This window comes from Stenella coeruleoalba, assembly GCF_951394435.1.
Source record: "Stenella coeruleoalba genome assembly, chromosome: 16".
Classification (NCBI taxonomy): domain Eukaryota; kingdom Metazoa; phylum Chordata; class Mammalia; order Artiodactyla; family Delphinidae; genus Stenella; species Stenella coeruleoalba.
The window spans coordinates 510,360-534,336 of record NC_137162.1 but is presented as its reverse complement, the minus strand read 5'-3'; the positions used below and the strand labels follow the sequence as shown (position 1 = coordinate 534,336).

Below are 23,977 nucleotides of genomic sequence, written 5' to 3'. Positions count from 1 at the left end.
CCTCAGTGGGCGTGTCGGTGACTCATCCCCCCCAAGCTGCTCCAGCCTCGGGACAAGGGGCTGTGCTGCCCCCTGCTGCCTGGAGCAACGCCCTGCCTGCCGTGAGGGGTTCCTGCTGACCCCAGGGAGCCCAGCCCCACTTCACAGGGACAGGTGTGGACATCAGGCCCAGACCTCGCCCCCACCTGGCACCTTGGTGACTGTCCTGATGTTGTTCAGAGGCCATGTGTTCTCACTTTGTCTGACTTGAAACCAAAAAACTCTTTAAAGGGACTCTGCTCGCTTCAGGAAAGCGCGCAGACAAGCAGACCCTCTCTGGTCTGAGTGCACGAGCCCCAAGAAACGAGAGGAGCTGAGTGCAGACAATTCAACTTTATGTTTAAACAGGACACACACAGCACAAGCGTTCTGGAAACATGTGGTGAGAAACCTCTGAACTCATCCACCTGAGGCTTCAGCTGTGGCAGGAGCGGCTGGCCTCACTGCGCAGTGACAGCGACCCTGGGCGCTGGAGCTGGGGGCCCCCGCGGGTTGGGCACTGGGGGGGCTGCCTTCTGGCTCCTCTCTGCAGACAGGCGCTCCAGCCGCTCTGTGTAGAAGCCGTTGAAGTCGAGCCTGCAAGGGAAGTGGGCAGGGTCCCTGCAGATGCCTCCGTGGCCACACTGGCGATCCCCTTACCACCCCACGGTGAAGGGCATGGGAGGCACTCAAGTCTCCAGCACACGCGCACTCGGACACACATACAGGACCCAGGCGATACTGAGAATAAAGCTTAAAGACACAGGTGAGGGCTTCCCTGGTGGCACAGTGGTTAAGAATCCGCCTGCCAATGCAGGGGACATGGGTTTGAGCCCTGGCCTGGGAAGATCCCACATGCCGTGGAGCAATTAAGCCCGTGCGCCATAACTACTGAGCCTGTGCTCTAGAGCCCGCGAGCCACAACTACTGAGCCCGTGCACCACAACTACTGAGCCTGCGGTCTAGAGCCCACGAGCCACAACTACTGAAGCCCGTGTGCCACAACTACTGAAGCCCGCGTGCCTAGAGCCCGTGCTCCACAACAAGAGAAGCCACTGCGATGAGAAGCCCGCGCACCGCAATGAAGAGTAGCCCCTGCTCGCCGCAACTAGAAAAAGCCCGCACGTAGCAACGAGGACCCAACGCAGCCACAAAAAAAAAAAGACACAGGTGAAGTGAGACAAACGTCTCCAGCCCCTGGACACTGGGGCTCTCTGAACCCCGGAGCCCAGGACATTGGAATGCCTGTGGGCAGAACAGGGCAGCCCAATGTTTGGCTGAGCCGGAGACTACCCAACAGGAGGCTTCCCAGGGCAGGGACAGCCCCCTCCTCACCTGAACCCGCCCCCAAAGGGAGCAGGCCCGCCACGCCCCCTCTGAGGAGCAGGAAACCGCCAGCCCCAGGTCTGCAGGCCCCACCGACCGGCCCTCGGGCCCCGCGCACCCGTCCTCGCTGCTGCACGGTCCTCCCCACGGCCCCCCAGATTCCGCGGACTCCTGCTCGCGTCAGCCCTGCACACTCGCCGCTCCCAGGGTCATGGGAGGTGGACCCCAGGGGGGCACCAACGTGGCCCTCGAGGCGCGGCAGGCTGGGCGAGCGCGGCCCTGACCTTCCATGCGTTCCCCGGGGTCTCCTGACCAGCCGCCAGCGGGAAGGCAGCGCCTCCTCACTGCTCACCTGGAGACAGTGCGACGGCCCGCGGCTGGGGCCAAAGGGCCCTTCCAGTGTCCTGGGTCCTGGCTTGGGGCACAGCGGCCAGTGCAGCTGACCCAGGCCTGGCCCTCGGAACACAGAGAAACGGGGAGAGGGCTGATGGGGCGGCCTGACGTATACCAGTCAACACGGGCACGCAGGTGAGCATGCACACGAACACCCGCACACGTGAACGCCCAGAGGCCACTCCTCCAGCAAGCGGCCAGCGGCGGCACACGGAGGCCAAGGGAGCCTCGGCTGAACACACGCGGCTTCAGTCACACCTGCGCCGAGTGGCGGGAGGGCGCGTGCGCCAGTGGGAGGGCATGGCGGGGCAGGGCGCCGGCGGGGGCCGGTGCACCCACCTGGAGATGACGCTGGCCATGCCGTGCTCGCAGTCGCTGGTGCTGTAGATGCTCAGCCGGGCCAGGAGGTCGAGCAGGTGGGCTGAGAAATTCTTATCGAACTTACTGATGGTGGCCTCGAAGCTGGAGGCCAGCTGCGGAGCGTCCACGTGCTCGGCCAGGCACTGCAAGACATGGCTGTAGTGACTCGGCCGCCCGCCAGCAGCTCAACCCCCTTCTCTCTTCTTTTTTAAATAGAAAAATGTGTCTCGGCAATTCTTCACGTGAAGAAAGGTAAAACGTTAGGCACTGTGAAAACCCCTGAGACGGCAGGACCTAGAGACGCTCCAGGCAGCCGGCCCTGCGGCCCCACTACACGGAGCCAGGAAGGACGTGAACCTCAGGGTTTCCGCGTGTGGCTCAGATCTTCCAGCTGACACTGTTTTCTCTTGACCGCCGCTCAGCAAGTGGGGGACCTGGGAGTGCCTGCCCGGGCTCACCCTGCCCCGCCGCACCCCACCCTACAGGGTGCACCCGCCGAACCACCTGGCCCTTCCGGTTATGGACAGACTTTAATCGCAGTGACCGCAGGCCCCTGCGGGGTATCCCCATGGCTCGGGCTTACCACACACCCCCTGAACGATGCAGCCTCACTGCGGGAAGTCGGGAAGGGAGATTCTCCGCGGCTTGTATTTGGAACATACATTTAAGAGCCTTTTTATCAACCAAAGGGAAGACAGGAATGGCGGGCTGTAGCAGCGCTGTGACCCTAATGCTGTGTCCAATCCCAGCGGGACAGAGGAGGGCCTCGGGGACGCCCGCTTGGCCACCCACCCACCTTGCGGGCAAGCTCCTTGCGGGCACGCTCCTCGGCCCGCTCGGCCTCCGTGGGCGGCCCCCGCATCGTGCCGTGCTCCAGTGTCAGGTGGCCCAGCTCGCTATCCAGTTTCATGCTCTGCGTGAACCTCTGGGGGTCGGGAGGAAATGCGCATCAGCCACGAGCAGCCCACTCGAGGAAGCGCAGCCCCCGCGTGGCTGGGACGGTCTGCAGGACTGGCGCCCGCCGCCCAGAGCCCCGGGGGCGCACCTGCATGCAGTTGGTGAACATGACGCACACGGACATGAGCTTGGAGAAGACACGCAGCAGTTCGGGGTTGGTCAGCATGCAGTCCTTCAGGCAGCTGTCCAGGAAGCTGGTGTGGTGTCCCAGCACGTCATCGATGTTGGAGGCCTGGGCGGGAGACACTGTCAGAGCCGCTCTGCTGAGACGACCGCACCAAGGCCCTGACTGGGCTGCTTTGTACGCTCTGTGTTGTTTCCATGTTTTAAACAATCCTGTGGTCTTTTGGGGGAAAACTTCAAAATATCGCTAAAAGGACACACTGAATGTGCCCCAAAAGGTCCAAGGCTTTCGTTCTTAAAGACAGAAAACAAGGAGGAAACACTGCCCGCTTGCACTTTCCGCTCCTGGAATTTGGTGACATGAACTTTTTGGCTGACGGCCCCCAGGGGCCCTGGGATGGGCCTGGATGGGGCGCTGACCCAGAGCCGAGGCTCCGAAGGAACTGCACACTCTTCTGGCAGCCTGAGCCTGGGCCACGCGGTCCTGCGTGCCCTGCCCTCCACTGCTAACACGGCTCTGGCGGCGTCGGGGGAGCCATCGGGGGAGCTGTCGGGTCCGTGCCCCACCTCCGCCTCCCTGACCTCTGACCAGGCGTCGTGACCAGCCGGGCTAAACTCACAGATCTCAGGCTCTTCTCCAGGACGTGCCAGGTCGGCTCCAGCACCTCAAACATCATGTAGTACTGGATGTTCTGGACGAAGTTGAGCATCCGCTGCCGCAGGGTGAAAGCGCCCGCGAACCTGCGCCAGGCGAAGGCGTCAGATACACAGGGCGCCCGCGGGCCCCCAGCACTCGCGAAGTGCCGAGCACCTCTGGGTCTGCAGGCGCTCCCAACCCTGGAGGAGCCGGAGGTCCACGAAGGGCTCTGGCTCAGACACGCCCCACCATCCCACAGTCTAACGGTAGCATGGAACATCAGAGATGTGGAGGCTGCACAGGCCAGCTCCTGGGTCTCCGTTTTCGGGGTGTGGAGAGGAACCACCCTGCTGCACAGGAGCCCCGGAGGACGTACCACTTGGCCGAGTGCAGGGAGTACTGCTTGGCAGTCTTGTTGCTGATCCAGACGTTGCAGAGCTGCCGTTCCACGTGCTTGCAGTAGAACATGTGTCTGAAGAGCATCTGATAGCGGGTCAGGGCTTTCCTGCGAAGAAGGAACAAAGCGGATTCCGACGGACGCCTGGGGGTTGTTGCCGGCACCAGACGTCAAAGGCGAGGCTCACGGGGTGGAGCGTGACCTGAGCAGCCAGTAACCCCCAGTGGCCTAAGCAGGTGCGAGAGCCTGATGCTTACCTGTTAATGATCAGAGACAGGGGCCACTTCACCACGTAGTCGAAGGAGAAGGCCTCCAGGCCGCTCAGCGTGAGTTCGGTGGGGTCAGCGTGGACCATCGCCTTCTCCTGCTTGGTCTCGATGGCGAGGACACGCAGAAGCTGGGTGATGAGGTCGTGAGGCATCAGGTCGATCTGGGGAAAGAGAAACAAAAAAGCATCAGGTCCCAACCCCACCCCGCCCCTACATCACGAAATGGAAAAGCGAGTCCAGGGCCGAGGAATCTCCTCCAGACATGGATTCTAAGTCTGGGAGGCTGGCTTAAAACACCAAACATCTACTGATACACCTTAATTAAAAAACAAAACTGCTTTGAGTCAAAACAGAAAAAGAAGGGTACAGAGAAATTACTTTAAAAGCATCCCTGATGGTATCAAGGAGAAACAAGGGCAAGTGAGAAACCCTGAATCCTGCGAGACTCAGCCCTTCTCCACCACCTGCACAGGCCAGGCGGAGGGAGCACATGGTGAGGACGGCACAGCGGTTCTGGGCAGGGAATGTGGTCCACACACTGCCTCATTCACACCCTTACACGGTGCCACCTATGTGCCAGAGACGTGGGACAATTCCTGTAAACTGATAAGAAACTGGGAGGATAGAGAATGACAGAACCACAATGAAAGACAAACAAGGAAGGATGAAGGAATGAACAGAAATCCACAGATGAGAACTCACGTCACCTGCTGCAGAAGTGGACCCTGAATGGCTGTGCTCCCTCCCACCAGGGCCGCGGCCGACTCAGCGGGCAGCCCAGGCCCGGGGACTGAGCATCAGAGATGTCAGTCCAGTGGAGCGCTGGCCGTGTGCTTTGACCCAAGAATCTGACTTCCCGGATCTTATCCTACAAGAACACTCCTATACTTCACAAGAGACCCCAAAACACATGAAGAGCGAGCTGCCAGAACTGAGAAGGCTCTACGATGACAGTGGGAGGCCTGACACCCTGCTGTCAACAACAGAGACAACCAGGCAGGTCAGAGACGGAACGTGAGCACAGTGAGCTGACTGCCCCCCATGGGACACGGCCCCAAACAGCTAGTGCACACAGAACACTCCCCAGGACAGACCACGTGTGAGGCCACAAAGCAAGACTCAGTAAGGTTAACAAAACTGATATCATGACACGCCCTCTGATTACAACAGGATGAAGTTAGAAATCAGTAAGAGAATAAAGTGAGAAAATTCACAAATAGTGAAAATAAAACATGCTCTTAAAAACAAATGGGTCAAGGAAGAATCACAAGAGAAATTCAAAAACATCTTGATACCAAGGGAAATGAAAACACTATAACCAAAACTGATGGGATGCAGTAAAAGCAGAGCTCAGAAAGAAACTCACAGCAGCAGATGCCCACGTTAAAAAAGAACAATCTAGGGCTTCCCTGGTGGCGCAGTGGTTGAGAGTCTGCCTGCCGAGGCAGGGGACACGGGTGCGTGCCCCGGTCTGGGAGGATCCCACATGCCGCGGAGCGGCTGGGCCCGTGAGCCATGGCCGCTGAGCCTGCGCCCGGAGCCTGTGCTCCACAATGGGAGAGGCCACAACAGTGAGAGGCCCGCGCACCGCAAAGAAAAAGAGAACAATCTCAAGTCAACAATCTAACTTTACAACTTAAGAAACTAGAAAAACAGAAAACTAAACCCGAAGTCAGCAGAAAGAGGAAGATAACGAAGATTATAGAAGAAATAAACAAAACACAGAGCAGAGAAACAACAGAGAAAATGGATGAAACCAAGTTAGCTCTCTGAAAGATCAGCAAACTTGATAAGCTTTTAGTTACGTTTGACTAAAAAAAACAGAGAAGACTCATATTACTAAAATCAGAAATGGAAGTGGGGACATTACCGTCAACCTTACGGAAATAAACAGGATTATGAGAACTAATTCCTACACAAATTCCTAAGCACACACAAACTACCAAAACTGACTCAAGAAGAAACAGAAAATTGGAACAGACCTGTAACTGGAGAGGAGACGGAAAAAACAACGAAACCTTCACAACAAAGAAAGCTTCACTGGTGAATTCTACCAAACACTCCAGGAAGAGCTGATACCAACCCTCTCGAAACTCTTCCAGAAATCCGGAAGCGGGAACCCTTCCAGATCAGTGTACGAGGCCAGAGATGCTACAGAAGACTAAAGCCAACATCCCTGCCAGAAACGGATGCAGAGTCCCCCAGAGACCCCGACCCCCCAGTTCAGCAGCCCACGGAGAGGCTCACATACCACGACCCCGAGACGTGTCCCTAACAGAGCCAAGGAAAACCCTGTGAGCATTTCAACCGAGGCAGGAAAAGCACTCCTCAAGGGCTGGCTTCTGCTGTTTCTCTCTCCAAGGTCCCTGGGGGGTGCCTGCTCACCTTGAGGTCGTCTTTGAAGGGGTCGGTGTTGGCGGTGCTCATGCGCAGGGCCAGCTCCAGCAGCGCCTCCAGACGGGTGGGCGTGATGTCGTCCACCGGCTTCTTCAGCTCCTCCTCCGTGAGGTCCATGAAGTGCACGAAAAAGTCGCCCTGGTCCATCAGGAAGTAGCGCTTGATGGACCTGCGGGCAGGAGAGGTGAGAGGCCGTGGACACGAGGATGGCCCAGACCCGCAGAGTGCTCCCTACGAGGGGTGATGGGGGGAGCTGGGCGGAGACTGGGAGGAGGTTCCCATGCCCACAGGTGCCCCGAGTCCACGGGTGCCCACGCCAAGAAATACATTTACGGCGGGAGCAGGGGTCAGCTCCAAATGTGCTGAAATGAACGGCGGGGTCACAGCACTGTGCAGGACATGCTGCCAGAAAGGCACTGGGGACCGCAGACAGGTCCCTGGGAGGGCAGGGGGCCAAGGAGGGGGCTGGCGGCCACAAGGAGGGAGCTGTGCCACCGCAGACGAGGGGACGTGGGCACACACGGCCCTCTGTCGGCCCCTGGGGGCGGGCGCACCTCAGGCGGGCCACGAGCTCCTTCTCCTCCGTGAGGAAGTCCAGCAGCACCTTGCTGGCGTAGCTGAAGGCCTTCTCGATCTGCTCCACGTACGCGCGCTCCTTCAGCGTGTAGATGACCTCTTTGGCCACAGGGCAGGTGACGTCACGGCCACACTCTCTGACCACATTCAGATATTTTCCTGGAAAGGGATGGAAACAGTCAGATTACCATGCTTGCTGTATACGTGATAACTCACAGGCCTGAACCCCAGACATCGCAGCCCCAGTGCCGGCCAGAGGCAGGCAAGAGAACCAACCAGCTGAGCACAGTCCCTAAGCCCTCGCCCAGAGCAGAGCAGCACAGCTGTCGCCACAAAGGGCTGCAACCTCCTGTGACTTCATACCTGCACTTGCCTCATCAAGGGCACAGGAATAACCTCAGAGAGCCTCACGGGAACCAGACGCTACACCACCTCCCAGCCCCGATCTCAGAACCAAAGTGTGAGGCCCTGGCTGGAGCATGTCTCCAGGTAACTCATCCCACATGTGTCTCTCAGTCACGTTCCTGACCGCAAGGAGATGACTAAAAACCCTGCCAGCCCAGCGGGGCACGTGTCCTTTACTGCTTTTCCTGTGCTAGCCTGTGATACTGAGAAATAAGACACTTACCTCTGCTCTTTGTTCTTGGTTCCTGGCACTGAGCTCCTACAACCCTTGGGATTTGGTGGTTCACAAGCCCCTTTCACCCACACCTGAGTTTACACTCGCAAGGTGACTCCTGGCCATCCCTACAGAGCTTCAGGATGGGGGCTGGCGGCCGGAGGAACCAACCACATGATGGGAGAGTGGAACCCTCAGCCCCGTCCCGACATCTGGGGCGGGGGGAGGGGCTGGAGGCTGAGTTAATTCCCAACAGCCCGCGAGCCGATCAGCCGTGCCCTGTCCCGGAACCTGCAGGGAAACCCTGCGGGAAGGGGTTTGGAGAGCTTCTGGGCTGGCGAACGTGTCCACCTGCCAGGAGGGTGGTGCCCGGCACACCCCAGCTCCACGGGGACAGACTCTCCCGTGCTCGGGACCCTTCCACACCTGCCCCATGGACCCCCTCATCGGGCTGCTCATCTGCATCCTTTACAACATCCTCTGTAACAGACCAGCGATCTAGTTAAGTCAAGCGTTTTCCTGAGTCTGGGAGCTGTCATGGCAAACATCGAACCTGAGGAGGGGGTGGTGGGAACCCGATTCATGGCCACACTGCATGGAGTGCAGTGGCCTGGGGACCCGACACTTGTGACCGGCGCCTGGTGGGGGCAGCCTCGAGGGGCGGAGCCCTGACCCTGTGGGGCCTGCACTGACCATGGCACATAGTGCCAGAACTGAGTTAAATGGGGGAACACCCAGCTGGTGTCCACGGGGAGCGGAGAACTGGCTGTTGTGCGGAAACCCGCACACGTGCGGTCAGAAGTGCTGGGAGCAGAAAACAGTCTTCCTTTCGGTGGCCACAGAGCTTTAAGAATCACAAAAGGACGGCAAGTCCAGCTCGGGTGGGGGACAGAGTGAGTCCACCGGGCGCCGCCGGCACTGCGGGCGCCTACCCTGGGCAGGTGGGGACACGAGACAGCCCGCCAGGCCCCGCCCCCACGGTCACCTGTGCTGAGCACCTTGCCCGCCATCTTCTGCAGGAAGGACGGGATCTGCCGCTGCACCACGGTGTAGCGCTGCTCCCAGTACCTGTCGTTGTAGTCCTCCTGGATCTTCTCCTTGCGCAGCTCTCGCTCCTCCACCATGAACTCGCTGAAAGGCATGGGCGCTGGTGACGGGCAGATCTCGCCACACAGGCCGCCGCAAACAACGGGAGTCCACGGGGGCCACGGACAGCCTCGCCGCCCTTCATTCTCAGCCACGAGTGAAGATACACCCACCGACGCCCATGGGGCGAGGTGCTCATTACCGGGTGCAGAGGGGACTGAGGTCTGCAGAGCTGGACAGGACGCTGACTCCACTTTACTCCACCCGCCCCCCCCACGGGAACCTCGCGTGTTCTTCCATCTCGAACACGGGCAACAAGACGACACTCCCATCGGGGCCCATGTTCCTGTCACCAGCAGAGCCAGACACCCTGACGCCACCTACGCTTACCGTGGAAGGGCTTCCTTGCCAGGCCCTCATGCTAGATTTTGTCATCTGGGTCGTTAGTAAATTATGTCTAGACAACAGGCTCATTTTTTTAATGTTCCGACGTGTACAACAGATACACGTCAGCATAGAACCCTCCGTGAGCTGACGCGCGTCACGTTGTGCGCTGAGCGTGGCGCCAGCTGAGAAGGGCCCGCAGGCCCCCACCTCACCCCGCTGCCTCCGCGGCCCCTACCTGTATGGGTCGTCGATGATGCCCCTGTAGATCCACTTCTCCAGGATCTCGAAGTAGGGCACGCTGGCGGCCGTGGTGAGGTACAGACACAGCTCCTGAGCCTGGCTGTCGCCCGTGTAGCTGAAGCTGCGGTCGTGCAGGAGGCTCAGGGTCGACCCCCCGACACACTCGCCTTTGTCCACCGAGGTGGCTGCCGGGGGAGAGGACGGCGCTCAGTGCTGAGAGGGCCACTGGGCCACCACGGGCTAGAGCCCCTCCTCAGGGGACAGGCCTTCCTTTTGGGATAAACTCCAACTATAAAGCTGTGGTTTTTGGACGCTCCCGGAGTCTTCCTCCCGCAAACTAATAAAACACAAAGCTGCGCGGCTTTCGCCTCACAGAGTAAGAATCGGAGGACGAGTGCCCTGGCCCAGGGTGTCCCTCCCGCCAGGCCCGCGCACCCAGGGAAGCCAGGATGTCCACGGTACGCATGGCCGGCTGGATGTGGAACCAGAGCTTCTGCAGGGACAGGAGGCCCTGCCTCTGCAGCTGCTCCAGCTGCGTGACCAGGATCAGGTACTCTTTTACCAGTGTTCTCATGGCGGCCGCCAAGGCGTGGTTCACCTGCCCGTACTCGAAGGAGGACTTTTCCTCGACGAACCTGCAAGGAAAGCAGCCCAGAGCACCGGGCGGGTGAGAGCTGTGTCTCAGAAGGGATGGTCGGAGCCTCTTCCCCAACCCCAGAGGGCACCGTGGGCAACGCCTCCCTCCCTCTTCCAGGCCCAGGAGTGAGGCTGCAACTGTCCCCGCAAGGGGCTGAGTGCGCTTTGCTGGGTGCCCACCTGGTCACGGTGGAGTAGCTGGAGGCTGCCGGGAGGACCCTGCTCACCAGCTCCCGGATGGACAGGTCCAGGCTGGGGTCCACGAGGAAGGTGCGGCTCTGCCTCCCCGTGAGGGGCTGGGCGGTGACGTACCTGCCGTCCACACCCACCAGCACGTACAGCAGGTCCTCCACGACGGCTGCCTCCTGGGCGGCCAGGGGCAGTGTGCCTGTGGGCACAGACGCCAGCTGGCCTCGCCTCCCCCAGACCCCCCTCGGCCGCCCCTTGGTGACTCCCTCCAGCGCTGGTGGACCTGAAAGCCAAGGCGATCCCTCGGCTTAGCTGATCCCGTCGGGGCACCACAGGCTGAGATTACACAGCCCGGACCGGCCTATTGGAGCCTTAAAGCAAGTAAAACCCTCCACACGGACATAACCTGCGTGCACTCGAAAGGATGAAGTCGGGAACGACAGAGCTTCTGACATGTGTCGCGCTCGTGACACTCACTAGAGCTGGGTGAGCCTGAGTCACTCAGGGAGAAAAAGGTTTCCTCTGAAGCTCTAAAACGCTGATGATTTCTCTCTCACAGTGCGAGATGGTTCCCTTTGACCCCGATGGACTCAGGACAGTCACAGGCCACAGACCAGGGCTGCCCCCCAAATGCCTCACAGCCCCAGCGGCTCCCCACTTCTTGGTTCTCAGCCCAGATGGCCCTCGGCACCCTCCCGACACCGCTAGGCCAGAGGCAGAACCAGGAAAGAGGCGTCCAAGAGACTGCTGGCGCCCTCTGGGCGCCTGTGTCAGTCCCAGGGCACCCAGAACCGGGGCCTGGCAGCTTGGGATGGGGCGCACCACACGCCCACGCTTACAGAAGCCCCGCTGGCCTTGCACATCCGCGGGTGCACACCTGCCGGTGGAAGCAGGATGGGTCTGAGCCAGTGGCCCCCTGTCCAGGCACACGGATCACTCTGGACTCAGAGCCGCCCCTGAACTTCAGGTGGTTTTCCTCCACGGCTCTGGCAGGTCCGACTACGACCTCAGGACCCCTGAGGGAGGCAGGTCCGGCTGCCTGACCCCCAAGTGCAGGGCTGCTGACCTCTGCACTGCTTACCGCCAACCTTGGCATCTCCCTGGCCAAGGCCCGGCTGAGGCTCTCGGGCTGCAGGCCCCGGGGCAGACGCCACCCAGGCCCCAACCCCTCTCCCCGCCAGCGGGTAGAGCAGAGTGTCGCAGGCTGCGTTATTGTGAGGCGGACCAAGAGACTATGTACAGGACCTTCGGGAGGCACGGCCAGCTTGAGGCCAGCTCTGAGGGACACAGTGCAGGGGCTGGGATGGGAGGCTGCACAAGCCGCCAGGGTCTCCGCAACTCACTGGGGTGCAGGGCACAGGCCGGACACGCGAAGCCGGCTCTGGGACGACGGAGACGAGCACTGGGGCCGGGCAGGGCAGGGCTCAGGTCTGCACCCTCGTGTAGGGCCACTGGCCACCAAGGTCAAGTTAAAGAAAACCAAAAATCCAATTCTCAGCCACGCCAGCCATCCAATGCCCACCAGCTGCATGTGGCCGGTATATGCACTGGACGAGACAGAAAGTTCTGTGGGACATGCTGAGACCCCAGCTGTTGGGAATGGACAAATGCCCTCGGGCTGAAAGGGCAGGTGGAGGTGGGGCTGGGGCCAGGCTGGCGCAGCGGGAGGGACGCAAACACCACACAGCGAGCAAGAGACGCTGGGGAAGGTTGGAGCCCGTTGTAGACACGCTCAACACACAGATTCTCCCGGACTTCAGGAGAGCGGCGCCAGGGACAGAGCTGGGGTCACACTGGGGACGCCGGGTTCCTTCCAACTGATGTGGTCACCCGGGAAGGGGACATTTGGCGAGAGCCAGGAGCACGGCCTGAGGATGCGAGACGAGGTGGGGGAGGGGTCCCTGGGGGCCGGGGGTCTGCGGCTCAGGACAGCACCTGTGCTGCCCAAACGGCCAGAAAAGCGACTGCGTCCCAAGACCTGAGCCCGAGGCTCGGGGCCCCACCAGAGGCTGCTGCACGGGGGCTGCACGCGCGGTTACAAGACGCCCGCGCTCGTGACCTTGGGGACGAGGCCCTGGGTCAGGGCAGGGCCCGTGAGGGCGGGAGGCGCCGCGCCGTGTGGCCGTGGATGGGCTGGCCCAGGCGGGCACACGGAGCTGCAGGCCGGCGCGAGGAGGGTCAGCCCAGCTGTGGGTGGGTGGCGGGCAAGTGGGTTGGGGGGGACTGCCTCAACAGGGACTCAGACGGCAAGACGACTAGGGACGGCTGGTGGGGGGGACACCGCGCGGGTGGTGGGGGTGTCCCACAGGGCCGCTGCACATCACCTGAGGAGGCAGGTCCCTCCTGGGTGAGGCTCTGCCGGGGGAGGCCAAGGCACCTGAGCATAGACGGGGCCAGGGGGCCGTGGAGGCTGCATCAGGGCCTGAGGCACTGGGCCGGGGTGACAGAGGGCAGTAGGGTGACAAGAGGCCTGTGGGACGGGCGTCAATCCCGCCTCCGGAGCCCACGGGGTGCGGCTGCAGAAGGGACATGGGCCAGGCTGCCCATCCGTACAGAGTTCTCCCCGGGAATGGTGTCACTCAAGGCAGCCTCGGAGCCACGCCCACGCGAGGCCCGCCCGCTGCGGCTGCCGTGTGCGAGCAGCCACGCAGGAAACCTACACGGGAAACCTTGCACGTCCAAACCGTAAGCGCGCCCTGCCCTGGAGAGCCAGCGCCTGGCCGCCTCCGCTCTGGCCGAGCCTCCCCCGAAGGCGCCTCATGCGGGCCTGGAGCCTCCGCGGCTTCTAACTGGTCCAAGCCTGCACGCGCAACACGGAGACGCCACGACCGCGGGGAATAGACTCCAAAGTCCTCCAGATTCTGCCGCATGTGCAGCGGAGCCCGAGGCGTCTCATCTGCCTGCCCAGCCAGACCCTGGGAATGCCAGGCCCCAGGCCTGCAGACCGGGGCCCCCGCCTGCCCTGCTTCTCGCCCTTGGACGTGGCCCAAGCTCCTCTGATGGCCACAGAGCGGGCGCGGCCACACTCCCCTCCCCAGGCGGGCTCTGCGGGTGCCTCTCTGTGAGCACCGAGTGTTCCCTGCTGCCCCTGCTTCCCGTGTGCCCCGGGAGTCAGAAGGCAAGACGGTGGTCAAACCCACGTCCCCAGATGCCCCACAGTCCATCTGAATGCGACACACATAGGCCGGTGTGGCCAAGGCCGTGTCACCCGTGTAGCAGAATCTACAGCGGCATGACTCACTGCTGGGAAGGCCGACCCGGTGATCCTGCCGTCCCAGGGCTGCCCGAGCCCCGGGACGCAGGCGCTCCTGAAAGCCGGGCAAGAGCCAGCCCAGACGTTGGCACACCACCACCCCCTGCTGACCGGGGACGGGAACATGAAGGACGACGTCCGGCGGGCACTGCTCCTTGCCGCGTGGCCAAGGGCAGCAGAGGGCCCGGGGGGTGGCACAACACCGGCCCGCCGTCTCCACAGGGCTCAGCCCTCCCTGCCGCGGCGAGGCCCCTGCGGCCAGAAGTCGGTGCGCCACCTACCGATGGGCACAGCCGCGTCCATGCTCGCGCCTGAGCCCGTCAGGAAGTCCCCGAGCAGCATGGGCCTCTCGTACACCCACGCTGGGAAGACAGGGAGGCGCTGGCCCAAGTTTTTTTTGTTCTGCTTGTCTCGAAGCATCTTTCTCGTGAGTTCCAGAGACTGGTGGCGAGGTTTTTAGAAACAAAAAAGAAAGATACGCCTTCAGTACAAACACTTAAAACCGACACATCCGCGGTACGAAAAAGCAGATCCCTGAGCACACGTGTGAACAGAAACACACGTGTCTGAGCCCATCGCAGTGCAAGGGGCCGGGGACAAGGCAGACGGGGCCCAGCCCCTCATCAGGGTCTGGACTGCACGGGGCCCACAGGTAAAGCTGGCGCTCTCGCACGGAGCAGGCCCACTCCCGGGACCTCCGGGCACAGCTCACCGCTTTTCCCGGTGGCACGAGGTCTAGGCCCGAGCTGCCAGGTGAAAGGAAGGCCCAGTGAGAGTTGGCCGGATAAGGGGCGCCCCTACCCGAGCCCCTCGGGGCTGAGGGACAGAGGGAGATGGCCACTCTGGGTCGGGCAGGGAGCCGTGGTCCCCACGGGTGCCCAGCTTTCAGAGCACTGGCAGGGGGCGAGGGGGCGTCGAGGAGGGGGCAGTGGTGGGAGGACCACATGAGGTGGGGACACAGGACATGCCCAACCCACACCGGCCTGCAGCTCAGACCTCAGGAGGCAGCTCTGAGTGGCTCGAGAGCCAGAGGCAAGACCGTGGGAACATAGAAGGACGGCAGGAGACCAGGGCTGGACACAAAGTCAAAGGCAAGAAGAGCGGCAGGTGAGGGAGATAAAGTATCACCCCAAACCAATTGCCCGGCGTCAGTGAGGGGAGCCGGGATTGCACTGGCCAAGCCTACAGAATGGGCGGGCAGCAGGCGCTGACCCCCGGTGAGTCAGAACCCCCCGCCCGGCGCCCGGAGCTCGTGTCCCAGAGTCAGGCCCCTGCCGGGCCAGAATCCACACCCAGACGCCTCTGCCACACGGTACCTGCTGCCACGTGGGGCCCGTGGCCACGCTGCCCAGTTGCTTCCTCAGCTCCTCCAGCTCCTGCACGGAGATCCTGGAGGCTGCGGCGGGGGCGCCGGCCACGAGCTCCGCTCTGTCCTTGGCGTTCTGCTGTAAATACTGCAGGGTCTGGAAGCACACGGCCCTGGCGTCACGCGGGCCTCACGCTCGGGCCCTCCGCCGGGCACTGCCACCCCGCCCCACTGACCCCAGCTGCAGCCTCCACGCGGAGGCCGAGAGCAGGGGCCCCGCTCGTCCTGGAGCGGCAGCCTGCTCTCCCGACGCTGCCCGCCACGAGGCGCCATGCCCCCAGATCACGGCAGGTCGGGATCCCAGACCCTGTTCCCAGTGGCTCAGCCTTTTCTCCACGAGACCGGCCTCCCTTGCTGCTCGAGACCACGCCCCTTTATCTGTCCCGGGGCGGTGGCCACCACGCGCCCGGCCACATGCTTCCCCGCTGAACGGACCCTGGGCCTCGTGATGCAAAAGGAAGCGCCAACCAGCCCTGGATGCCCTGGGCCGGGGCTCCTCAGATAGCACGCACTTCCCTCAGTATCACAGGTAACACAGGCTCAGTTTAGCACAGACAAGAGCACGGCCTGGACAATGAAGGTCAAAGGCCCTCTGCCCCAGAGGCCGCTGCTAGCGCTGTGCTCATCTCCACCATGTTGCTTCCGTTCGGGGGCGCGCACCTCAGTGCTACAGGTGTGAAGCCGGGGTGGTTAACGGGGGGCCGCCAGGCGGGACAGCCGTCCATCATCCCCGCAGACGCAGAGAGGCTCTCCTCCTCACACAGCCACCCCCGAGCCCAGCACCCACCTCCCTGTCCTCTGTGAGCTTCGACAGCAGGTACACCAGGGGGTCAAGGTTCCTCGTGTTCTTAGATTTCAGCTCATCATATTTCTTCAGAAAGTCCTCAGGAGTACGAGAAAATTCTGCTATTTTAACCTCAAAAGCACAGACAGAATGATTTAGAGACGATAACTAGGAACTTTAAAAAGCCTTGCAAAAACTAAACCCAAAAGAAGAGTGAAGTTAGGCAGATGGAATAGTCACGTGTCTCTAAACTAAAACGAAGAAAACTCATCAGGATGCTTTGTTAGACTCACCCATATTCTCTTCTGTGGTTTCTTCCACGTTACACTTCCTAAGCCTTAGGTCAGACCATAACCACCTATGTTTTTCCTAATAGTGTATATGCATTCTTTCCATGCACTTAACTCTTTTTCCTCTGGAATCATTATTACACACACGTTCCGGGGCTACGTTTTCTCACTGATTAAGATGCTCCCCTTAAAATAAATTGGACATAACTACGTATCCTAAACTCTCTATTCTGCTCAGTAAGTTTTCTGAATTATCCTTGTGCCATCATTAAGCTGTTAAAATAAATGAAGCCTCATAATGTGTTTTTAAAATAAACTTCTAAATTGTCTTTTACTGAAAACCTATAACTTTGAATTTTACATTATTTGAATTTTAAAAAATCCACTTTGAAGGGATTTCACTGTGGCTAACGCCAGGAGCTTCCTTTTTCACCCATAGGAGAATCTGTGTCACGATGTGAACCGAAATCAGGACCATCTGGGCCTCCCTCCTTATGGGGCACAGGGAGGGCGTGGCTGGGAGTCTGGGTTCCCAGGTCAGGCTGCCAGTCCAACACTCTCCCCGAGCCTTCATTTACTCATCTGTGCAACGGGTGATGGGGAGAAACCAACGGAAGCAGAGCGGAGCAGAGAACGTGGCCCATGAAAAGCATCTGACAGTGTTGTCTGCCAGCGTACCGGCACCGCTGTGGCTGCTCGTCAGAAGGTGGACTCTGTGCCCAGTGCAGCACCGGGGACAGGCACTCACTTTGGCGCTGTGTGCAGACACAGTGGTTGTGACGTACGGGGTCCTATTCTTCTGCAGCAGGTCGATGTAGACCTCGGCCCCGTCCCCTCCGTGCACTCGCAGCAGGCTGAGCAGCTCATTGACGTCGTGGTGAATTCGAAATTCACTCATGATTTTGGCTCTGTGTTCTCCTAAAGGTAAGAGGAGAGCCCTTTATAAATCAAGAGGCTATAAATTAAAAAGTTTTAAAGCAATTGAATTGGCCAATGTCAGGTCTTTGAGAAGCCAAATTGTCACAGAGCCCATCCTGGCCTGAAGGTTCCCCATGAAGACACCACCACAGCCTGCTCTGACCGGCATGTGGGGCCCCTTCCTGGGGAGACTCGCCCTCCTCACCCGCTGCTGGGGTCTGTCATTCTCACTGGGCGCTGTCTCAGTGGGCAGCTCCCATGGGAATCAGTGCTGAGCCCCAGCAGCTCCAGCCAGGTTCCAGGCTCACTCCTCAGCTCGGGGGGGCTGGCACGTGCATACAGAGTGGACGTGGCCCTAAGGCCCGGGCCCCCATTCCTCCTGGGTGACCCCAACCACACGTGGCCCTGGGCCAGCAGGGAGCTGCTCCCCTCAGGTGGCAGACAGTACTTTCTAGTCCCAGCTGTGCAGATACAGTGATCCCAGCCCTCCAGGGACCCTGATCTATACAGGGAGCTCTGCACAGGCCTAAGCCACCGCCCCTCGCGGCTCCCCCTGTGAGGCCCACACCTACAGCTCCAGTTGCCTCCAGCTGTGTGTTCTCTGTGCACTCTGGTAACCAGGATGCTGCCTTTTCTCGCCCAGGCTGGGCTTTGCTAAGACTGCTACACATCTCCTATGTACTTGAGCTGGGTGGGCTTCCCCTTCAGCTCAATCTGCCCTGTCCATCAGATGTTCTAGGGTCTCCCCACTGGATCTCATTTATGGTCAAAACCATAAATGAGATCCCATCAAGAAGACAGTGGTAGCCTGCAAGGGGACCTCTATGCAGATGTCCCCAAAGGGACAGTAGTGGCCTGCAGGGAGACTTCTGTTCTCCCACTGATGACTGGTCCAATTAGCCATTATTATTAAGAGTAAGACAGACAAACACGGGCAATTAGTCATAGATTCAACAAATAAACATGAGCAAACTTTACACGCTTCACATAAACGTTTCAACGCGGCTACGCAGGGTTCATAATTTGGGATCATGAACAACAAAAGACTTGGAAATTACAGGCAAAGTCATTTCTGTATGTGATTTTTCTGAGGAAAGGGTCTTTCAACAGATTCTCAAAGGCTGTGACCCTAAAAAGGTTAGAACGGCTGTGTCAACAGCTCCAGTGAAGACAAGCCATGAGTTAACAGCAGGTGGGGAAGGCTCGGCACACACGCCCACAACGTGGATATTAATTTGTACCTCTACATCCAGAGACTCTAATCCTGAGTGATGGAAAACAAGTTCCCCACATACAAATATCACAGTCACCTACGTAAACGTCAAATACCGGCCAGAGGCAGGGTGTCTCCAAACACGAAAGCAGAGCAGTTAAGTGTGAGCTGGTGTGGAACTCGCCAGCATGCACACATTTTACACCAGGAGGCGCTCACGGTGACCACAGTCATGGGCACGGGGCCTGGGCTGCGGGATCCCAGGCAGCCTGAGCCCTGACTTGGTGCTTCCAGGCTGTAGGGCCCTGGACAAGGAGCCTGTCCTCTGTAAGCTTTCTCTGAAAAGGGGCGAGTACTAGACCCTGCCCACGAAGCTGTTGTGGAGATTAAATATAGCACCTAAGGGCCTGCACTGTTGTTATCAGAAAAGCAGAAAGAAACTTTGCTATTGCTACACGTGGCCAACCACCTGGAAACACCCGCTGTTACCCGAGAAATGGAAAACTGGAACTGAACCACTGCCAGCATCCTCAACTATCACCTTCTAATTAGTCACAGAGCGGCTGAATGAGGCACTGCGAACTACAAACAGAAAAGACAGCACGGAGCTCTCCCACTGATGGCCTCTTCCATTCCAAGGGCAACTGCTTTTACCCACATTCTACGAGGTTTCCAAGGACCGCGGGGTGTTCTCTAACAGCTGGACTGAGGACCACTTTGGCCACCTAGGCGGCATGGACACTGCATTTGCCATCTCTCCACCAGTCACAAGTGGGTGGACAGGGCTCTTCAGAAGAAAGATCATTTAAGTAAATGCTTATTTAGAAACTATCTTCGTGAACCTTGACATCTGTGGTAGAAACAAGCGCAGACATTCCACATCACAAGTATTAATACTACAAGGAGCCTGCTGTTCCACGCGGATGTGGGGAACCATTCCTGCAAGATCTGTGGCTCTCACCTGCAGGTAGCACCTCCCCAGCTCAGCTGATCTTTTTAATGCTCCCTTGGGCTTCACCCTACTGGTCGCCACCAACGGGCCCACAGACCCCAGTGATTGAGGGTGAGCTGCCGTGGGGCCGCGGGACCGGCACAACAAATCGCGAATTTCCCAAAGACCACTCGGGCTCCAGTCTGCGAACTGGTCTGGAGACAAGGATGGTCCAGAGGCCGCGGTAGCCCTTCAGGTGGGAGACAAGGCGGGGGGGTGTGGGAGGGGGGCCGAGGGTGATCGCAACGAGGACGGGAGGGAGGAGGGAGGGAGGGAGCCTCTACAGCCAGGAGCCTGTGCTGCTCGGGGCCGGGAAAGGGACCCGAACCATCGGCTGGACGCGCGAGGCCAGCTCCGCATAGAAGCCGCCCCGGGACTCACCGCAGGGGCGCGCCCGGCCCGAGCCCGCCAAGCCCGTCAAGCCCGCAGGGCAGCCCCGCCGGCGGCGGAAGTGGCGCTCTACGTCACGTCCGGCCCCGCCCCGGCCGGCTGGCGGACGGTGGCCGACAGGCCGTGGCGCCGCTGGCGCTCAGGGCGATGCAGCTGCCACCCGCGCTGCACGCACGCCTGGCGGGGGCACCCGGGTCGGCCGAGCCTCTACCCGTGGAGCGGGACCCCGCGGCCAGGACCGCGCCCTTCCGCTTCGCGCCGCGCCCGGTGCGCTTCCCACGGGAGCACGACTTCTTTGAGGTGCGTGACCCGAGGAAGGAGAGAGCGGCTGTGGGTGGGGGCGGAGCCGGCGCCCTGGGGGCAGGGCTTGGATGGGGCGGGGGAAATGCTTGGGGCGGGGCCTGGGTGGGCCGGGCCTGGGTGGGGCGGGGGCAGACTCCCGGTGGGCGGGGCTGAGGCTCTGGGTGGGGCCGGGGTCCTAGGGGCGGGGCCCGGGGTGGAGCCGGGTCAGAACCCAGGACGCTGTCTCCCGCAGGAAGGGGACGTGCAGCGGCACCTCTACCTCCAGGATGTGCTCATGCAGGTGGGCGGGGCGCCCGAGAGGCCCAGGTTAGTGCTGCAAGGGGCCCTTCTTGCCCTCTCCGGGCCCCTCCCTCTGCCCGCCCCGCCCCTGGTGCCCGCCCCGCTACTCTGCCTGTACCACCACGGAAGCCTGCGTATCTGGCCTCACCACCGCCTAGCTTGTCTGTAAAAATGTAATTGTTGTGAAAGTAGGATTTGGGCTTGCAAGAGAAAATCCGAAGCTTTATCAGTCCACTTAAAGGGGAGTGGTGACAGGGAGCCCGACGTTCTGTCCGCTGTGGAATGGCATCCCCACCAGGCGTTCCTCTGCCAGGGTACCCGAGTTCACGTGTCAGGTGGCCGGCTGCTGCCAGGTGTTCGACGCCCTGGAGGATTACGAGCACCACTACCACACTCTGCACAGAAACGTCTGCTCCTTCTGCAAGCGGGCCTTCCCTTCTGGACACCTGCTGGACACCCACATCCTGGAGTGGCACGACTCCCTCTTCCAGATTCTGGCCGAGCGGCAGGACATGGTGGGTGACGGCTCGCCCGCTGAGGCCAAGGGCAGGCATCACGGGGGCTCGTCCCTGAGCCGTGTGCCTCGTGGTGCCAGAGCCTGGGGTCAGAGCGCGGTGAGATGGGCAGCCCTGGGGTCAGGGTGGGGTGATGCTGTTTCCATTTCAGTATCAGTGCCTGGTGGAGGGCTGCACAGAGAAGTTCAGAACCAGCAGAGACCGGAAGGAGCACCTGGTGATGCGTCATCTCTACCCTGCGGACTTCCGCTTCGATAAACCAAGGAAAAGCAGAGGGTGCGTGGCGGTGCGCCGCGGAGCCGCCTCCCGAGCCTAGAACGCCTTTGCGTACATAGACTTTGAGGGTGCAGATGCCCTCGTTCAGCATCCCTGCCGCTAACGTTACATTTAGCTGCAGGTTGCAGAAGCCCTGACAAATCGGGAGTCCTTAACCGAGAGGGGTTAAGCAGATGGGGTGGTTCTGTGTGTGGCCCCGCCGGCTGCAGGGAGGACGGGAAGGGGAGAGCCTGCCTTCCCCGGGCCTGTGCTGGGAGTGGCTGGGGTACCATCTTGGGGTCTGCCGGGCGTGCAGGAACACCACCGCGCCCCTCTACATTCACGTTTCATCTCCACCTCGCTCATCACCTCCCTTCCATCCTCATGTGGGCCTTGGGGAATTTGTCCCAGGCCGTGAGCCCCTCACCTCACGTGGGGCCGTCAGTTTTTCCCTTTTCCCGTCAGTATGTGTTTACAAACTTGACGGCACAGCCACGTGTTACATGTGACTGTTCAGAACGCACTGTGGGAAGTACCTCTGGGAGTAGCCCGTAAGTGCGTGTTACGTTACTTTGCCTTTTCATTAACCGATTTCCTCAGGTGAAGCTTCATCACCACCTAAAAGTTGCATTGATTGAAGTCGTTTCAGACTAAATTGTTGTCCCCAGACAGAACTTTACTGTTGACAGTAGAATAATCTGGAGAACTGACTTCAATATGGGAGATTTTTATAAGGCCTTGAGTATAAGGTAGCTCCTTCCTTTCCAAGGAATCGTTTGAAGGAGAAAAACCCTACGATGCTGGATTGAGACACTGGTGTTAAGAAGGAGACGCTCAGTATTGTATGGTTGCTTTTAGTAAATTTCTCAGTAATTGTAATGGAGAGACGTTCGGTACCGTTGGTAGTCATTTACCGTGTGACACCATAAAAATACTATTTTTAAAAGACGGAGTGTGACCATCATACCTAAATTCATAGAATATGGCTTACGTCATATGAACATTCACTTCTCCACATTCTGGTAGCCTGAAAATTACTCTCTGATAAAACAGTCATAAAATAGCTTTGCGAATTCAGTCCTGGGGGAAGCGGGGGCTGCAGGCACTGACACCCGGGAGCGTCCTCACCACCTGTCTTCCCCAGCCCAGTCATGCCCGGTGCCGCTGAGCAGGTGTTGGCAGAAGCCCTGGGGGATGACGGGGTGCCGTCGGAAGGCGACGCCATGGAAGTCTGCTCTGAACACGTGGAGCCCCCACCAGCACCCGCGGGAGAGAGGCGGGCCTACAGCCACAGGTCAGTACCCGGGCACCTTTCTGAAGCAGGTTCTGAATCTGTGCTTCTCCTGGAGAATTCTGGGTTTGACTCTGGGCCGGCCCAGTTCCCGCTGAGAGAAACCGCCCCTGGGTTGGAGCGTTGGCTTCAGCGGGAGGTGGAAGCTAACCATCCTGCTGCCCTCGGACGACCTGGGGCCCCAGCAGCACAGGACTGCAAAGCACTGGCCCCTTTGACCACGGCCTAGGCTGGGATGGAGAGACCCAGGGTGTGACTGCTCGAGTTACAACCTACGAGGCTGTGTTTCTAGTGTTAACTGTGCTTTTATAGGGGATAAAGTTGGTTTCAAATCTAATTTGGGGGTAAATGTTGGAGAAATGGAAGAAATCGCCCATAAATTCAAACCGACAGGGAGATGAACTCGTGTCCTTCAGCTGCCCTCGCACAGTTGCCCAGAATTTGGCCTGAGAGTGAGTCCCAGGTGCCACCTGGAGGGCGGGTCACAGGGAGCCTGAGCTGGAGCCCGGACACATTCTCCGGGGTGGGTGGTTGGCAGTAGGTGGTCGGCGGCAGGTAGTCAGTGGCGGGGAGCGTCTCCCACCGGAAGCAGGTTTGGAGCAGCTGGCCTGCTGCAGCCGGGGAGGGGAGAGTCCGGGTGAGAGCCAGCGGACACCCTGCACGGTTCGCGGGGGAAGAGGGAGTGTCCAGAGCAAGAATCAGACCCCCGCGAGCCCACGAGACTGCCAGCATGAATTGGGTTGTTTGTGAACAAAAGCGTAGCAGTTTAGCGTGAAGGTGTCTTTCATTTCAGGATACCATCTACCATCTGTTTTGGTCAAGGTGCCTCGCGAGGATTTAAAAGGGCCAAGAAGAGAAATAAGCACCAGTAACGGCGGTTCCTCTGCGGCCCTGTGGCGGTGTTGCCGGGCTTTTCCTCCCCGCCACGGGGGCCCCAGGACCCTGGCCCGTGCCACCCTCCATGTCGCGGGCCTGTGACCGACTGAACGAGGCCGGTGGCTATGTGGGAAGCTGTGGGGGAGCCGCGGATTCCGGGAAGGGCCCCCTCGTGCGGTGACTGGGGTGTGGGGAGCAGCCCCCGCCCCCCAACGTCCTTGTGAAACACGTGGAGTAAATGGTTATCATTAACGGTCTCTGGTCGACGTTCTGTGTTGGGGGGAGGGAGATAGCAGCAGTTACTGGTGAGGACTTTGTTTCCAGCGGCCGCTTCTCAGAGGGGGTGACTGGCTTGCGCAGCTCATCAGGGCTTCAAGGGAGATGCCTGTGGTCCTCGCTCCCGCGCTTGGCAAGGTGAGCAGAAGCCTCGGGTGGGGCTGGGGAGCTGGGAGGGACCCGGGCCGGGAAGGGCGGAGCGCAGACCTAGGCCGGCAGCTGGCTTAGCTCCGATTTGATGACATCAGGGCCCCCCGGGCTGGACCTGGGGAGTGGGGACGCACCAGCCAGCTGTCCCCCTGCGGTGCCCGGTGCTGCCGTGCCCGCCCGAGGCCCCGCTCGGCCCATCTCACCCGGCTGCTCCCAC

At 60.1% G+C, this 23,977-nt stretch overlaps 2 protein-coding genes across 4 annotated transcripts; one reads left to right on the top strand and one right to left on the bottom strand.

Annotated features, from left to right (window-relative positions):
* Window positions 1-363: 363 nt before the first annotated feature.
* On the bottom strand, window positions 364-19,938 carry TUBGCP2 (tubulin gamma complex component 2). The gene is made up of 18 exons (XM_079900061.1): window positions 19,807-19,938; window positions 17,052-17,221; window positions 16,017-16,145; window positions 15,180-15,326; window positions 14,145-14,304; window positions 10,602-10,809; window positions 10,221-10,420; window positions 9,781-9,970; window positions 9,058-9,203; window positions 7,432-7,612; window positions 6,866-7,046; window positions 4,469-4,641; window positions 4,191-4,319; window positions 3,798-3,918; window positions 3,143-3,286; window positions 2,894-3,022; window positions 2,077-2,240; window positions 364-615 (listed from the first exon to the last, which is right to left on the bottom strand). The coding sequence occupies exons 2-18, from the start codon at window positions 17,199-17,201 to the stop codon at window positions 480-482; spliced, it is 2,688 nt and encodes an 895-aa protein (XP_079756187.1). The 5' UTR covers window positions 17,202-17,221; window positions 19,807-19,938; the 3' UTR covers window positions 364-479.
* ZNF511 (zinc finger protein 511) lies at window positions 19,817-23,586 on the top strand. Of its 3 annotated transcripts, XM_079900062.1 has the most exons (7): window positions 19,817-20,115; window positions 20,351-20,424; window positions 20,711-20,912; window positions 21,064-21,188; window positions 22,312-22,461; window positions 22,852-22,910; window positions 23,252-23,586. In XM_079900062.1, the coding sequence occupies exons 1-7, from the start codon at window positions 19,963-19,965 to the stop codon at window positions 23,434-23,436; spliced, it is 948 nt and encodes a 315-aa protein (XP_079756188.1). In that variant the 5' UTR covers window positions 19,817-19,962; the 3' UTR covers window positions 23,437-23,586. The 3 variants fall into 3 exon arrangements, with proteins under 3 accessions (XP_079756188.1, XP_079756189.1, XP_079756190.1); XM_079900063.1 differs by lacking the exon at window positions 22,852-22,910; XM_079900064.1 differs by lacking the exon at window positions 22,852-22,910 and having other exon boundaries at window positions 23,281-23,446.
* Window positions 23,587-23,977: the final 391 nt, after the last annotated feature.

Bases quoted from the DNA above. Each gene is read 5' to 3' on its own strand.
- TUBGCP2 (XM_079900061.1), bottom strand. From the start codon at position 17,201: ATGAGTGAATTTCGAATTCACCACGACGTCAATGAGCTGCTCAGCCTG. The intron at 14,305-15,179 runs GTACCGTGTGGC...CCTCGCCACCAG, and splicing joins CGGGCCCCACGTGGCAGCAG to TCTCTGGAACTCACGAGAAA. The intron at 7,613-9,057 runs GTGACCGTGGGG...ATCCCTTTCCAG, and splicing joins GGGCAAGGTGCTCAGCACAG to GAAAATATCTGAATGTGGTC.
- ZNF511 (XM_079900062.1), top strand. From the start codon at position 19,963: ATGCAGCTGCCACCCGCGCTGCACGCACGCCTGGCGGGGGCACCCGGG. The intron at 20,116-20,350 runs GTGCGTGACCCG...TGTCTCCCGCAG, and splicing joins GGGAGCACGACTTCTTTGAG to GAAGGGGACGTGCAGCGGCA. The intron at 20,913-21,063 runs GTGGGTGACGGC...TTTCCATTTCAG, and splicing joins TGGCCGAGCGGCAGGACATG to TATCAGTGCCTGGTGGAGGG.